Below are 17,963 nucleotides of genomic sequence, written 5' to 3'. Positions count from 1 at the left end.
AGAAATAATTATTACTGCTGTAAAAAATGAGCTGCTACGTTAGATGTTAAGCTATAGATCGGAACTAACCAAGCCAAAAGTACTTGTTTCATATAGGTAATAGAGAAAATAAATGTTAACCAGGCACATTCACGGACAGACAAGAAACAATGGGTTCAAGACATTATCCCCATGGTTTACCGTTGAGCAGAAATCTATATTTGAACTACAGGTTCTATTTACACAACTTAACCAGAAGATCCTAAAAAAACAAGCAAGCATCTAGATTCAGATGCAGGAGAGGGTCATTTTAATATTGGTCAGGCCCACTACCAGGAATAACGCAACCATGTTGGGAGCCAGTCCCGCTTGTTCAGGCTGCACAGTTTCAACAGTACCCACCAAGCTAAAGAGGCAAGAACAGAATGAGCAGTGAATGGCCAGCTCTGTAAGAAAATGTTAACCATTTCAGTACCTGAGCTACTAAATGAAGGAAAGCATTAGAGCTGACTGAGCACACTGGGAAAGTTTCTAAGAGTGTGGGCCTGCCCACCTTCCTAGAAACATCTCCATTTCTTAGTCTCTGAACAAAAGCAAGCAACCCTCATGACACCTGGCTAGACTTCTTTAAAGTACACTATGGAGCGTAAGCATAGACTTTTGCTTCTCACTTTGGAAAGATGCACAAACATTTATAAAAGGGTGTTTTTACCATAACAAACCACCAATGAAATAAACTATTGTACCACGGGAACTTACACTGCCCTTCATTGTTACCATTGGCTTTGGTCACTGAGGAATTTAGCCCTTGGTTGATAAAGTTATCAGCAGTTGAATTATTCCAGTCATTGACAGCGAGTGGAGGTTTTGAACCAGCAATTGTAGTACCTGGAGTAGAAAGGAAGAAAAGCAGTGAAATTAAGAAAATATTTTTATGATAGGCCTCTATCATAAACAAGACCTCCTCCAGAATAAAAGGATAGTAGATTGTTAATGCCACTTTTATGCGTTATCCCAGAGTTTATATGGGGTTTTTTGCCTTCAGCATGAAAAATATCATTTTGGAAGGGTAACTGATTTTTCTACATCAGTTGTATGAATAGATGGACATACAGAAGGCTCTTCTCGGAATTTGACTTGTATGTTTCCTTGCATTATTAGCTTTTGCCCATTTGTTAATTTTGCCACATTAGCAAAATGTGTAAAGCTATTAGTACTATTTGGGTTAAAGTTTTCCAGAAGCTCTAGAGTGTATCACACAATTTTTAATTACTATTTTCTAATAAACAATAATGGTGGCATTAATGATTCATGGGAAACCGATATGGAGTTAAATTTTATTCCAAAAACAGAAGAACCCCATTTATGTTCAATGCGTATATAAAAACATTTGAGTTCGGCTGCTCACTGCAATTCAATAAAGCTACACAGGATTTTGCTGCTGCAAGGAATGTCAGTCTTGGGACCAATTCTGACATGATGGTGCACAATCAAGAGACACCACACCTTGAGAATTTCCAGTGTCCAAACAACTGTGAAAATACAGAGGGCTATATATAATTTCCTATTCTGACAATAGGTACTCCTGGTTGGCGGGGGGGGGGGGTCCTAATCATGAGTACACACTTTGTAGGGATGGTTCCCACAAGTATCCAGTTGCAAGTATCTAGATACAGGAAGTCACATACAAAATGAAATAGAAACCCGCTTTACATATTGGTAACTTCAAGAGGTAGCTTTGTTTTAAAAATCAGTACAAATTCATGGCAAGAACTCCTGTTGATAATTTACTATTATGGCCAACTCTTAATAAGTCCTGCACCTCTTCTTCCATGCTATCTCTTAATTTTGGGCACAGTAGCTACAGCTTTTGTATGAAAGTGCATTACATCCTTATATAAATATCTATGCTACAAGTAAAATATGTAATTTTAAAACTAGTGTAAAGCACTAAGCAGCACTGTCTAGCCAAGAATAAGATTCCTAAGGGGCATGAATATTTTGCACATTCCTCATAAGCGCTTCACAAAAAACAAGGAGGTTTCATGCTATGTAGTCCACCTCACAATTCCTGAAAGTGTTCACAATACGAAAGAGTAAAGCTGAAGTCCATAAACATTCTTCTTTGCTGTAAGCAAAACCTGGATTCCCTACATAGCAGAATGAACTAATACATCAAGCTGTTAGTGCCTCACATTTGGATGACTGACTTGTTCCTAGTATTTCCAAGTACTGTATTAGCCAGTACTAAAATAATTATTTTCAGCATTTTATTTGCACACTGATGCTAACATAACATGGGATATTTCCTAATGATATTAATGTTAAGATAAAATAGACATTAGATGACTTCCTTCTTGTAATCTAATAAGAATACTGAATATCTGTGTTTTGCATTTACGACGTTAGAGTTTACTCTTCAATCTACCATACAAGATAAAACAAATACTTATCTCAAAGTTAGACACTTTAAATGGGAAAGCTGACTGGAGAAAGCAGAAGAAGATATATCATTGTTACTTTCAGACAAATAAATGAAATGGAGCAGGCTAATTGTTGAACCTACCATCTTGCACGTCAAGCTGATGATAAATCAGAGTAGGTGACAAGAGGAAATGCCAATGCACTTCACACAACTAAAAGCTGGAAGGAAAAACTGATAGTTACCACCAGGAGCTTTCATTTGTGAAAGAACCCCAGCCCTCATGTTCGGCAGAGTCTGGGTTTTCAGTGAGCTATCTGGGGCTTGTAAAGTTGGAGTCCCATCTGGAAAGGCTGGTTTGACTAACAGTTCATTCCTCGAGGCAATACGCGGCATGGTGGAGGACTGGATGTAAGGACCAACAGCTGCCACTCGACTTGGAGTAGATACCACAGGTTGTAGCTGATTCCCATCTGAGGGCACCTAAACAAGAGGCATAAAGATTAAGAAATAAGTAGCTGTTGCAACACAGCCCATGTAGGGGGAGAATACAGCAGGATTTTCCTGTAAAGATATTTTTACAGCCCTTTAGTACAAAGGAAGCACCAAAGGAGGAAAAAGCACTCTTCTCTATATAAAAGACTAAATAGGTTAATGCCAATCTATTATTTAAAGGGGCTTTCATGCTACAAGGGAAATGCCTGGGCTACAGCAGACACATATAGCCGCTAAGCACCCTCTCACCCTCACCAAGTAAGTCAAATATGCTTCAGTAAAAGACCAGTAATTTTTTTGTTTTGTTTTTGGCACTCACCGGTACATTCTCCTTTTGCTGCAGCGCAGCCTTCTTCTTCCACAGCCGTTCCCTCAGCTCATTAACACGCTTATCCATAACTGCTACCTCTGAGTTTCGCTTGTTTAAACAGTCTCTCTGTTGCTGCAGCTTGGCATTCTGCTCCTGGTTCAGTTTGTTCCTCAGCTGAATGCATTCAGGAGAGGAAATCAAGAATGCAAAACAAATAACTTTCAGGGTGGGTGCCATGATTCTCTTGACATCTTAAAAAATATGCAAGTTCTTAAAAGGTTAGAGGTTCATGCAAGCAAGTTCTGCTTAGGCTTTGCTTCTTTACATAGCATGCCAGGTAGTTAAAAATTTACACTGAGGACATAGACAAAAACATAACATATTAACAGATTGTAGAATTCTGACTTTCTTGTCAGAAGAGATAAGAAGTCAAAGCAAGTTCCTTTGCAAGGCAATTATGTGACCTGCCCCTTTTAGCCATGATTGCAGGTTTGCACAGCAGATTTACAGTTACCTGAAGCTCCTTATACAGGCGGTCAAGCTCAGCTACAGCAGACTGGTTGTCATGGTAACCATCAATCCGGCCATTCTTCAGCATCTCCAATTGCCTAGTAAGTTCCTCTACCTTTGACACAGCCAGTACCAGTTCTCGTTGTTTTTGCTGGAACAAACTGTTCATCTGCTCAATCTCCTCCACTGCAGAGGAAGAGAGAATACAATAGCTGTAGCTGAGAAATGATCAAACGTTGGCTGCTTCCAAGGCAGCTATTAAGGGGACAGAAACACCCTGCAGCTCTCCAGCACAGAGCTGAAAGAAGACTACACCAAATTACAGATTTTATAAACGATCTCTGTCATCAGAAACACTTTCTTGACTGCAAGATAAATACAGCTACAGATGCTCTGGTCTATTTAGGAAGACATTCAGTTCTGTTGGCTAAAATGGATAAAACAGGAGAGAAAAGACCAGTATATGTGCATTATCTAAGTTTGATAGAGGAGAACGTTCTGGGAGAACGCGATTGACTGACTGATTGATTTTCTATACCGCCCAATAGCCAAAGCTCTTGGCTATTGGCCAGTTAGCCACTCAGCAATGTCACATAATATGAACTGAAGCAATTCTCTCCTTCATATATAAAATGATATTGGGCAGGAAATATAAATCACATCCATGGGTAAATTAATTTAAAACAACATTGACTTGGTTCACACATTATGGCAAATTTCTGGGTTGTTTAACCCAGGAATTAGCAGGAGCGTACAAGAGCAAGCAAACTGCCTCCCACCCACTCACTACTTCCACTTTTGTTGAACAATTCAGAAATGCTTGCTCGTGACATGTGAATCCGGAAAAGCTGAGTTGTTTATGAGATTTAAAAAGCCAGAGTTAAATCCAACAACAAACCATGCGTTGGGTTAACTCTGGATTATCTAACACCTAAGCAAATCAGAGTTCTGGGCTCGGATGTCATGAAACAACCCAGGAACACGGTGTTCCTGGGGTAACTGAAAGCAAAAGTGGGTGCACAGGAACCAGCATGCTCGCTCACAGGCATGTGTTCACGAACACAGGTTGTTTGATCATCCAAACTGGGTCAGAATGTTGCATTTAAAAGGCTTGGTGAGGAACAGGAAAATCTGGGTCACAGAGTTCTATCCATTTGCAAAATATAACATATTAAAGCAAGGTGCAATATCAATGTACTGAGAAAGCCAAGATTATTTACATTGTAGTAGTCACTTGATGTAACTTTCTGAAAGGCTAAAACAGGGGTGGGGAACTTTTTTCAGCCCTTAGGAGAAACCTTTTGGGAACTGCCTGCCAGCAGTGGGAAGGGCAAGTGGCACTCCTCTCTCTCATCCCCCTCCCCACACAGACAGTACTTTCTTCCTCACTTCTCCTCTCTATGATCCTTTCCCCCCCTTTCTCCTTCTCTCCCTCCTCCATTTTTATCTTTCCCCCCACTCCTCTTTCTCCCCTTCCCAGATCAACATGGCTAACAGTAGGTACTAACTTTCAGAGAGGTAGCTATGTTAATCTACTTAGGAAAACAAACAATGACATCTTGAAAAATGAAACATTTTTCTGTATATAGGAGATTGATAAGAAATTACTAGAAGTAAATTATTGCTCAGCATGAAAGCACAGTATCAACATACAAGTCAACAATTCGTAAGAGCACTATAGCCTGCAACTCCATTGTCAGGATTTTATCATCTGGAGGAAGCAAAACCTGGCATTCCTTGAGAGGTACACCAGGAAGTTATCATGTAACATTCAAGGTAGGATTTGCTCTATTTTTATTTATTTATTTATTACATTTATATGCCGCCTTTTTTCCTCCTTAAGGAACCAAGGTGGCATACATGCTCCTCCTCCCCTCTATTTTATTCTCACAACATTTATCCTCACAACTTACCTGTGAGGTAGGTTGCGCTGAGAGTCTGTGACTGGCCCAAACTCACCCAGTGAGTTTCCATGGCCAAGTAAGGACTAGAACCCAGATCTCCCAACTCCCAGTCTGACACTTTAGCCACTAAACCATAGTAGCTCTATCACAGCAATGGGGAACCTTCAGGTTCCCCATCCAGCCCATGGAACCTCTGTGGATTCGACCTGCGGGAAATGCTGCTGTTATCTCTGATCTTTCTCAGAAGGAAGAAAGGCAAAATGGGCAGGGTGGGGGGTCATGACATCACTGAGTGTGGCCATGCCCATTGACACTGTACAGCCCATAGAGGGTGGGTGGCAATTCAGGTTCTCACCTTAAAATAGTTCCCCACTCCTGGTCTATCATCCACTGTATTATATTTTCAGTGGTAAATGGTTCTGATATTTAGACAAATATTTCTAAATTTAAGTATGAGCAGAGCAAATCAAAAGGCAGGGTTTCTAAATTAGAATACTAGTACTACTACTTCTTAACATTGATCTAGCTCCAGTAGCATGCTAGGTGCTTGATGCTTGCCCAAATTTAACAACACACATAAAAATAGAAATTATGTCTTTCCCCAAGAATTTCTTGCTACTTTCCTTTTGTTACCATTAGATCATTCCTATTTCCATTCACAAACCAATGTAAGTACTTCAATATGCGAGAGGATTTTAAATGCCAGTGAGGCAAATTTGATGCATTTTATGCCACTAATTATTTCTGAATTGACTTTCAACCCAGAAAGGGCCCTCAAGCAGACTTACACTTTAAAACAATTCAAGTGTTACTCTTACCATAAAAGTGTTAGGACTAAACACTTGAAACAAACCCAAAACTTAAACACATATTAATATGTGGTTGACAGCTACTGCTTTCTGTAATATATTAGATGCTGAACTCTAGGCATGAGATAGAAGTGATCATGTTATTCATTGTACCAAAAGCCTGCAAGATAGTGACTGAATAGAGGGTATCAAGAGTCTAAACCAATATTTTCCAAATGAGCGTACAGAAAAAATGTTAATGAAGCACAAAACGTGCATATGTCATCATGATTCCAACACACACAACGGCCTGGTTCACACGACATGAGAGTGGTGAATAAGCCACAGTGGCTTGTTAATAGGGATGTATGAGAATACCTTTTTGGAATGAAATCTCTACAGATTTTACCAGTTTGGTCCTGGCGGATTTCATTCTGTCTCCCACGCTGGCGGTGACTCGATCTGTAGTGAGTCTATCCAATTCACAGATTTCAGATTTTATTTTAATGGCAAAGGCAATTTGCGCAAATGGGATCTCTTTCCTTTCCAGTCTTTAAATTTGCACAAATGGGGTCATTTTTGTTTTGTTTTTAATTTTTTTTTTAAATTTTAAAACTTTGGTAAGCACCAGTGTAGGATGAAATTGACAAGTTCTTTGACAAGTTTGAAATATGGCTCTGCTGGGCTAAATGAAGTAGTGTGTGGAGAGGATGAAACCGACAAGGGTATATTTACAACAGGAAATATGCCTCTATGAGGCTACATAGCAGACTTGTGCAAAAACCTCAATATTAAAAAAATAAATTACAACCTCATTTGCTCAAATTTCCAGACCTGAACAATTAAAAACCCCCACACACGATCCCATTTGCACAAATCATGGGGCCCAAACAATGAAAAAACACAAGCAAACCACCATCCCTTTTGTGCAAATCACAGGACCTGGAAAAAATGCGTCTAAAAATGTGTGGAAAAAAATACAAACATTTCCAGAATTGGAACAAAAAATATCCACTACAGTCTGTCACTGCTTTTTGGAACAGAAACACTGAAAATCCTGTTGGGCTTAAAACGGAATGGAATTCCCAGCTTTGCACATCCCTACTTTTTAACCACCCCTGCGCATGCCAGTCACATCCCACTAATTTCCCTAATTACCCTCGTTAGGTGCAGGCTGTCATGATGTTCAAACCCAGTGAGAGTGCTTGTTGGGGTGGTTAACAAACCACCCAGAATCCATGGACTGTTGTAGGATTGTGGGTGGTTTGTTAACCATTCCAACAAGCCACCCTTGCCAGGTTCGGACAACACAAGACACTGTGGCAGGGGTATGAATAGGCAACCTGAAGCCCATGGGTGCTGCAACCCACTGTAGTTTAAATATGTCATGGTGGGCTGCAGTGATCATGCGAACCAGGTCAATATGTAATTATTCTAAACAGGAACAGCTAAATATTAACTTTAAGGAAAGGTTAAAGGATGGCCAGGCAGAAACGTTAGCTAGCAGCTCACCTAGTTTCCCATTACTGAGCCGCTTCTGCTCCACATGGCCTTTGAGTGCTCTCACTTTCTTCAACTTGGCTTCCTGATTCTCTGCAATTTCTTTTAATCTTTTGAGTTTTTCCTGCTCTGCAGCTTGCTGTTGCTGCCGCTGATCCTGCTGTTTCAGAAATTTTAACCGCTGTTCCTAGAGATAAATAAAATCAAGCATTATTCTAACTTTGAATAAGTTTATATAATGGTAATACACTGATGACATACAATTTCTGGAATAGTGCATGTCCACAACAGTTCACTTCATTATTGTAATTACTAAACAAAACTTCCCACAAAACTGAAGGAAGAAGACCTTACAAAACTGAACAAATCGTTTAAGGTTCACATATCTCACCACCACTGCCACCAGAGGGAAAGCAGCGGGTGCAATCTGAATAATGAAAAATATTTCAGGGGAAAGGGTTAGGTGAACACACAAACATGCCCCCTGTAATCCCATTTAAAAAAAGAGCTGGGAAATTGATCATGGACTGCTTAGCCTCACTTGTACTTTATCAGCTGTAGTGGGCAAGCCATCTTTCAGGGAAGCTCATCTTCTGCTACTGGTCCTCCCTGCTGAAGAAGTCCTATGCTTCCAAGGAATTACAGAAGTCCCTAAAATACAGTTTGAAATCAACTGTATTATATATAGTATATTGATATGTTCAAAAAGTGCCAAGGGATAAAAGTTTGACACTGAGAGGGCCTGAATTCAAATCCCAACTCTGCTGTGGACTCAATGGGTGTCATTGGCCAAGTCAAGGCATAGCTCTCGGTTCACAGTAACATACTTGTCTACCCAAACAGGCTACTGGGAGAACTCCAAAGATTCCAAAGCACTTTAACATTAACTGTTTTACAAAATTTATACTTCAAAAATGGCTTCTCTCATGCTTTTTTATTCACAGGTTACTGTTATAGAAACTTGTTTCAACAAACCTTGTTAGCCAGCATTTGCTGTTGGGCCTCTATTTGTTGCTGCTGTCGTGATGCCATTTCCTGCAGTTCAGCCAGAGTCATATCCATCCGAGGACCACTGACCTTCAATTTTTTATTTTTTTTTAAGATTGAAATATGGTATAAGCATTGTATTTTGTACAATACATTTTCCACTTGGCTTCAGAAGTCAAAGGCTGCCTGCTGTACCATTTGTGGACAGAATAAATGGTGAAAGAAAGTACTACTCAAGAATTCGGAGGGAGGACTAGAAGGAGAAGCTGCTTTATCTGGGCTGCCTTCAGTGTGTTTTTGCCTTGCCCCGCCCATCTACAGACTGTACATCTGGCTGAAGCTCACCAGAGGCTTCTTAGGGAGAGGACTAGAAGGAGAAGCCGCTTTACCTGGGCTGCCTTGAGGTGTGTGCTTGTCATGCCCCACCCACCTCCGAACTATATATTTGGCTAGAGCTCCTTTCTTAGCTGGAAGATCAAGGCTGGAGAGGGAAGCAAAAGAGTCTATAGGACTTGGATATACCACTGGGGTGATTATCTGGTCTTGGTTTGACACTGTTATTGTGCTTTTAGTTTGCAATAGTTTGTATTGCTTTTATCCCCCTACTCAAGAATTCATGAAGAAAAAGACGACAGTTAAGTTACTGGCTTACTTTTATTCCAATGGACTCTGAATAAAATGCCAAACCAGAAGGTACCTAGAAGTCATCCATGTCCAACCCCCAGTCCAAGTTACTACCATCCAGCCATCAGCCAGCCCAAGATACTTTGCTACCTGAAGCAAAGAGCAAGATGACACCTGTCCCCCATTCCATATAAAGAAGCTGACTGAACTGTCAGCTGAATCTTACTTCAATACTAGTGATGGCCTAACATCTTCCACCATGCCTGAAGGCAGCAGGCCAGTTTAGGGAGTGAGGACAGTCTGTGTGGCACATGCAGTTCTGTCCTCCAACAAAGTGGAACAGTGCCGGGGGGGGGGGGGTCAGGAGGAACAGACAGGGGGCTACCATTGCTGCCCCCCAGTATCTGATGGTTGCCTCATTCTGTGTAATGGTACAGCTGGCCCTGCATCAACCCAATACATATTGATCTACTAAGTACCACAAGCAGGTGCACCAACCCAATGACAGGATCAAACGAGAGGGCAGTGAGGAAGATATCCCCTTTTGATCCTAAATATGGTGAACGTAAAGCAAAATCTATCCAGTAAAGTTTCCAAGAGGAATATTTTACTGGCTACAAGCCTATTTCCCCCCACCAGTCTTGATGATTAAACTTGCCAAGTTTTTAACCCTTTTCTTAAATACCATATTCTCGATTCCTGTGATAAGATAATAATTCAAGAAGCCTCACACTTCATATTACCACACTGGTTATTCAAGCAGCTTGTTTCCTTATGACAGCTCTGAGGGAGCTTTGTAGAATGAACTTCTGACACTATGTTGTATACTGCCTGTTTTTCTAGGGGCGCCTCTCAAATACAACAGTAAGGTGCACTTTCCCCATAGAGGGGATTGATCATATCTTTCTAATTGCCAAGAGGTGTTTTTTTTTAACCCTTTGTAGCCAATTTGGGATTGCTCAGTCTAGGCTCCATGTAAAGTGAATGCATGCTTTAAAAACACACAAGACAGAGCAAAGTCTCATTGCAAAGTGACAAATCCCCGTGATGCTAGTTTTCTGTGATTAAACTAATTAACACAAGGAAGATTTATAAAAGCAACTGATTATGGTAGTAGTATATAAAGATTTCCCACTTCATGGTGAGTTGTTCTAAACTAAAAATGTATAAACTCAGCAGAAGAAATTATTTGCTTGGTTACATTTAAGAGGTGCTAACCTAAATACTTACTCCATTCTCTATTCTTCGTTCACCAGGCATTTTTACACCATTTCTCTTCAAGGTTGGATCTTGCAGTCGTGGTCCATTCCCTGTATTAAGTACAAAGTCAACTAAAGGAAAGGTTAAACTTTTAAAAATATTTTAGGGATTACCTAGAAAGTGGAGAAGAGTCAGTTAGGGTTGCAGCTTCAGACTGGGTACAAAGTCATCCAACAATATTTGCAAGTCAATGTAACTGCAGTTGCAGCCCTGGCCACGTTTCTACTAAAATGCTGTATGTGCAATAAATGCATTAACCTTGTCTGACATAAAGGCGACAAAAGGAAAACAGAACATGACTTTTTCACGAACATTTAAGTAGACAAGCTGTAGAATATGGCAACAAGCCAAGCCAAACTCAGCTTTTGACACAATCAAAGGGACTGACCTGTAAAAACAGGGACACTTTAACTTCAATACAACATAACTATTTTGCATTCATCACCAGAATTCAAATACACATCGTAATCAACCTAAACAGCTGTAGAAAGGGCTTCTTGATTAATCACTACAGGAAAGATATGCAAGCTGGAAAATCTGTTCTAGGAAGAGGCTGAACATATTCAGACACGCAGAGTTAAGCAAATGGAATTGTGTGTTCTGAAATCAGTCTCTCACTGATGCAACATGCAATGTAACACTTAATCAGGCTGGAGAATGAGGGGCTCCTCTACAGGCAAGTGTTTCTCTGGTAAGAGATTTCAGAGAATTAAAAAACAGGACTATATTGTATGGCACCCCAGGCAAAGGATAAAGGATCTTCTCCAACTCACAAAGCAGGGTGCCCTATACATCTAGGGTAAAGGTGTTTGTAAGAGGATTCAGTGTGCCATCTTCCAAGCATATTACTTTCAAGCCATGTTTGCATACAGTGCACTCACAAGAGTAGACTTATCACTTACCAGTTCCCCGATTAGGGGACCGTTCATGGCGAAGAAAGAAACGAACCTCATTTCTCTGCACTCCACAGCGCTGCAGAAGATCCAACATGCGCTCATTATCAGCTACAGGACGCTCTGAAAAATAGAGAGCAAGCTCACTGTATTTTCTTCCATGTGCTTTCAACTCCAAGGTAATAAACTAAACTTATTTCCATGACATGTGACAAGTCACCAAAGGCTACATGATATTCCAAACATGTATTTTCAGTGTGTCCATAACATATTCAAATGTTTCAGTGTTCATTTGCAGACAAGTGTTTGATACACGAGAAATATGTCACTTTCTAATAGGCAAAAGCAGCCTTTAATGGGATGAAAGATAGAATAGGGAAAACAGGCCGAACAATAGGTAAGCCAAGTTTTGCAGAAGTCTTCTGTGAAACTGAAACTTTGTCAAAACTCCATAGGGTCAATGAACAAGAAATATTGAGAAGTATAACATTTAAGAGAACTTGATCAAGAGACAACAGCTATGATACTTTTACCAAGTAAGAAATACAGCAACATATTGTCAAAATGCATCTTAACTTCTCATTCTCTTGAATCCGGAAGCCTGTTCTCCTGGTTTATTCTCCCTGTAACTTAACTATCTGTGTATTCACAGCCACCTTCTTAGTCCATTTCAGTGCATCTAATGGATATAAGATTCTTTCCTATAAATGTTCATGAAACACTGCTGGAGTTGACATAAAGAGTTATGCAGAATACTCTTGCAATAATATGCAGCTGCTATGCTTTATATGCACTCAGCAAAGAGAACTACATAGCTGAAGAGGTTTGGTGAAAAAAAGGACCAGCTATGGAGAACAGTTCACTGATCTTTTCAAATTTGACTTTTAGCTTTCAGAAACAAAGTCTATTTTCACTTCAAATCTCTCTTGGACCATGATGCATCAGGGACCCAGTTTCAGGGACCCAGAGCATGATTATAAACCCCTGCTAAGCATTCACCAACAAATTATCTACTTATGCTTTCCCTGCAGCTCTCTGCAAACTTTTTAGACATATGTACCTTAATGAAACTTTTGTTCCTTAATTCACACCACAACTACCCTTGGAATTTTCTCCTCTTCCACTTCTAGACATTTCCAAGTGCCAGAGGCTGCTGTGTCCATTTCCACCCTAATCTCCACAGAAAGAGATCTCATAGCCCAAATAGGATGCAGTCCTCTTTATTTATTATGGCTACAGCAGTTCAGTAAATACAGAGTTGAGGTTCTCTAGTTCAACCACTGCACTACCTCTCATAATCTGTGGTGAGTCTGGCTCTTTAATATCTCCAGGCTCCCAATGCTTACTGCTACCAGTTGCCCTAGCTCAGAGCAAGGAGCTTGGTGGCCCTATTTCTCCAGAAGTGTGCGTCACCCCCAGATTATGGGAATGATGGGATAACCTAATCTCTCCGTATCTAGTTCCCCCTCTCTAGTGCTCTCCACTCCTTCTCCAGTAGCCATCAGTCCTTTTCTCCCCCAAGCTGCACAACTGGAGCAACAAAGTACTACTCCCACTCTCCCCAAACTGGGGCTGCCCCCCAAATCCCACCTCTCTCAAGTCCCACCACAGGACGTGCACACAGCCTCCATCCTCTGTATCAACAAGCCTGGTAGAGCATGTGGGTTCTGATCCCTGTATTCGTTAAACCAGAATACTCAGAACTGTCACATTTATCGCACTTGCACTGTTAACCACCACAAAGGGATTGAGACATTGGTATAATTCTTCATCCTTGTAGAATGCCCCTTGCAGGTGCAGCAGCCTTTCATTCTCTTCCATAGTAACCATTCATATGTGTAGCAGACAACTTCCAGTTCTTAGTATTAGAAAGGCCATGACAACTAGCCACTAAAATATCAGCACCAGATCAAAGGACATGTTTGAATAAGTGTAATAACCAAATGAATGGTGCTGTGAAACACAATACTGTTACTTCGTTGTTAAAGTGCTGCTTTATCTGGTACAGAAGGGAACTCTGGCTCTGTTAGTCTGAAAAGCCTGAGGGGAACAGAAAAAAAACACACTATTGTTCAAGCTGCCAAGCTTGCTGTGAGCTGTAAAGGCCAAACCAATATATTTCTGATAACAGGTCCGTCACATACAGTGATCCAAGTTTAATCACACAAATACCAATCATCCTAACACCCCACTGATGCCCCTGAATATTACAAAAACATTTTCTGCCTCACAAAAATGAGATGTCAAAACTGGATTAACTAGTACTTTCAGCCTTTTATCTTCAAGCTTTGTCAAAGAGACTTTCCTCTCCAAGGTACTTGACTCACTACATGTTTATAAATTTAAAACCAAAAGCAGTAAAGGCTTTTCAATTTGAATTTAAAAGCATAAATGGTAACTTATCTTATATAACCTATCATTTGTATTATGACAGCACCCAAATGCCCTAGTGAAGGTAACACAAGGTAATGGGTTATGAGACTCAATTTTATCATGACAAGTGTTGGGACGCTGATAGTTGTAAGTAATTGCTTGTTTAGGGAGACAGTATTTTTGTCTTAATTCCAGGATAAAGACTGAAGTGTACAAATGCTTAATGAATGACATTAGGAGACCCCACCCTATTCCTCCATGTGTATCTCATATTCCAATGTTTAAATTTTGGTACCCATTTACGAATGCCCAGCCTTCTACAAGATATGTAGGTTTTTCTGATAGAAGCACAAAGTGTTTTGTGTGTGTGTGTGGGGGGGGTTAAAATGAAAAGAAAAGTGTCTTTTAGGAGAGAAAAAACCTGCAGCCATGTTGAAGTAATCTAGGAAGGAAATTTTCTGGGGTTACTGTCAAAGCCATTAGTTTTACAATATAAGCAAGTAGGTCACTGTTACAGAAAAAGCAGCTTACATGGTTATTTGTCTAGACAGCTAAACAGCTATCTTTTAAATCAAAGAAAGTACCTCTATAATTTGGAAAAAGAGAGTCTAGAAGAGGCTTAGAAGACTGATTTACAGTGGGTTTTAGTCAATACTTCCGTCAAAGTTAATTAAGTTAAGGGAATGTCTTTTGTGCTAGAATTCTCACTACATAACTTCCATGATTGCTTGTGACTCATAACCCATAGCTGTAAAGAAAAAGTAGACTAGCATTTCTACAAACAAACTGCAGCCTATGTACAAGGAAGGGCTTATTAAAGAACAAAGCCCTGCTGCTTTAACTTTTAATTTAAAACCTTACAGTATCTAAAGCCTGCTCCTATCCATCATTGTCCTGGAAAACTGGTATTTTGAACAAAGCAGAATAATTGCTGCACTATTGCCACAACCTGTTCTTCTGTGCCAATGAAGCAAACTGACCTGGGTCAGCATGCCAGCAAGTACTGTAAGCCAGTGCCACCGTACTCAAACAGCCATCACTGCTGAATGTGACAGAAGCTGTTACATAGACAAAGTGAATAGAGCTGAATATTAGGTACTAGAAAATGTTTGCAATTGACATAGAAAATACTAGGTGGTATATACCCACTACACAAGATACACAAGATACTTTTTAAACAAGTGTAATTTTAATGTGGTGTTTTAAACTTTTTATGCTCTTACTGTTTTATCCCTTGTGTTCACTGCTCTGAAATCTGTTCTAGATATGGAGTGGTATATAAACACTGTAAATAATTAATATAAATAAATAAAGTCATAATTATTGTGAGTAATCACAGCTATATGTATAATTAGGATTGAGGTATTCATTTAACATTTTAGAGGCATAAGTTGATGGGAAAGAACATTATCTAAATTAGCAGGGAATCTACTAGTTTAAGTATAAAGAACCCTATATACATTTCAAAACAATTGTTGCCCCTCCACCATGAATAAATCTGATAGGCAACAAAATATGGAGCTGATGCCCTGAATTTGAGCTGTCCCCTTTCAAACTGAATTTTCCTGACTCACTTCTCTCTCCAAGATTTAAAAAAGTAGTGTGTAAAAAAAATGCTTGCAGTTATCATTTATGGCAACTAGCTATGAAGATCAGTGGCATTAGTGGGTACAGCTCTATTTGCTTATATAAATTTAGGTAGGAGATAGATTAGATAAAAAGGCACGCATATACTATCCTTTAGCAATGATTTCAAAGCAGTTTACAAAAACTAAGCACAAATAAAACAAACGAGCAGCAGATAAAACTGCTTTAACATAAAATGTTTTAAAATGATTTACAATCCCTGGGGGAATAAGTGTTTTTGCCTGGCACCCACAAGAAAGCAAAACTGACACCAGGCATCTCTGTCTGCAGAAGAAATTCCGTAACTGGGGAACCACTACTGAAAAGTCCTCTCCCCTCTAGATGTAAGCCTCACTTCCAATGGAGAAGAGAAAGTTGCATTACAGCCTTAAATTCCCAAGACTTTGACACAACCCAAGTTAAAGAGCCTAGTTTATTAAAGAAATGAAGTATATTTAAAAACAAAGGTTTCTGCAGCACTGTGACGCAGCTGTCACTTGTGAGTCCTAAGTAAAACAAACAGAGCTCCATCCAAGCACCTTTCCTCATCATTGTTATCCATGTATACAGGTCTTTTAAAAAGTGCAAGTTGTCTTGTAATCCTTTGTATCATTTATTTATTCACAACAATACCAAGAAGTAGGCAAGAATTCTTTTGAATTCTACAGAACTTCAAGAAGTCTCTGAAATCTCCAGAACTCAATTTAAGAGAGGCTCAAATGTCACATTCATTTAATTCTCTCTTGTGCTATTTGTGCATGTGGATAAATTCTGTTAACGTGGGACAGAAGCAGGGGAGAACCATTTCAAAAGTAAATGCATATTCTATCTACGGTAGTTTTTATGTTTGCATTAAAGATGTAGACCAAGCACTGGTAAGACCTGGTTCACATGTAATGACAAATGATTCTTGAATCATGGGCAAGACCTGGTTCACATGTAATGACAAATGATTCTTGAATCATGGGTTGTCATTACCTGTGAATGTGGAACTATGGTTTAACCATGATGAGAATTTAACCCTCAAATAAGAGCCAGCATGGTGTAGCGGCTACAGTGTTAGACTGGGAGCCGGGAGAGCCAGGTTCTAGTCCCCACTCTGCCATGGAAGCTCATGGGGTGACTTTGAGCCAGTCACAGACTCTCAGCCCAACCGACCTCACAGGGTGGTTGTTGTGAGGATAAAATGGAGAGGATGATAATGTAAGCCACCTTGGGTTCCTCACAAGAAGAAAAAGGCAGGATAGATATGCAATAAATAAATAAGCCACGGTGACCTTGCACAACACGGCAACCACCCAATTGCTCTGACTGGGGATTGCATGTTCAAAGCGGCGCCTGGCATGCACCACGGCTCATCAGGAGCTGGACATCCCACGATGAGCCTCATGTGTCATATGTACCAGGTAATGGTTAATTATTGAATTGTGGGTTGTCGTTACATGCTAACCCAGAATCATGGGTTGTTTTATCAGGCTACAGAGGCAGCGGCCGAGTGGGTAAAAAAAACCCAGCCTCTTTACATGGAGTGCCAGAAAGGCAGTTGAGAGACACGGAAGGAGCGGGTGAAGGAGGGTGGAAACCACCTAGGGACTGAGAAAACAAACCACGGTTTGTTCGATTATCAGCCAGACAAACCCTGGGAAGGGCAACAAGCCATGGTGAGAACCAGACCTTAAGTGTCTTATGTGAAAAATCCAGAAGTCATTGCCTTGGCCAGGATTTCAACCCAGGCCGCCAGTGCGCAACTGACTCACCTACGCTCTACTAACATAATAGTCTTTTTCATTTTACACTGACATAAAGGCAAGTAAAATTAAAACAAAGCCACACAATTTAAATATGTTACGAACTCATGTGATCTTTCAATTAAATGTCTAATTCTGGTGTTAAAATAAACAAAAGCAACTTATCTACATGTCCGCAAGTAACAAATGCCATGTTTCACATACCTGAGCCACACCAGACTTCAGCCAGGTGGCATTCAGTTTCACCAGGCTCTTTACACAAATCCACTACATCTCTGCAAGAAGTTTCTGGGGTAATTGGCACCTCAGTGAAGTGTTGTTCATTATTGCTGAGGTACACTGTAAGAAACATCTGGAAGAGATCAGAGTATTCTATTATCTGTAAGCAAAGTTGAAGAAGTTTTGATTTTTTTTTTACCAAAATGTTTGTTTCTCACCAAAAAGTCCTATATCACAACTCCCGACTACACACAGATAACATTGGACAGAAGCATAGATCTAAACATATGACAACAAAACAGAATAATGATCACTAATTGTAGAA

The 17,963-nt window shown here is 40.0% G+C and overlaps 1 protein-coding gene across 2 annotated transcripts in view; it reads right to left on the bottom strand.

The window, feature by feature from the left end:
* Positions 1-17,963, bottom strand: part of TP53BP2 (tumor protein p53 binding protein 2) — a 77,684-nt gene that overhangs the window by 19,597 nt on the left and 40,124 nt on the right. The window contains exons 2-10 of one of the 2 annotated variants that reach the window (XM_084828688.1): positions 17,624-17,771; positions 11,682-11,795; positions 10,750-10,829; positions 8,884-8,985; positions 7,921-8,095; positions 3,721-3,902; positions 3,216-3,380; positions 2,647-2,884; positions 739-867 (exon numbers count right to left, since the gene is read on the bottom strand). In XM_084828688.1, coding sequence (XP_084684814.1) covers positions 739-867; positions 2,647-2,884; positions 3,216-3,380; positions 3,721-3,902; positions 7,921-8,095; positions 8,884-8,985; positions 10,750-10,829; positions 11,682-11,795; positions 17,624-17,771 — 1,333 coding nt within the window. The remainder of the gene's footprint in view (positions 1-738; positions 868-2,646; positions 2,885-3,215; positions 3,381-3,720; positions 3,903-7,920; positions 8,096-8,883; positions 8,986-10,749; positions 10,830-11,681; positions 11,796-17,623; positions 17,772-17,963) is intronic. The other variant, XM_084828689.1, reaches the window with a different exon arrangement.

The sequence above is a fragment of the Heloderma suspectum genome, chromosome 1 (assembly GCF_057233095.1).
Source record: "Heloderma suspectum isolate Gila_16-S chromosome 1, 16-S_ref, whole genome shotgun sequence".
Lineage (NCBI taxonomy): Eukaryota > Metazoa > Chordata > Lepidosauria > Squamata > Helodermatidae > Heloderma > Heloderma suspectum.
This window is presented reverse-complemented; position numbering and strand designations above follow the sequence as displayed.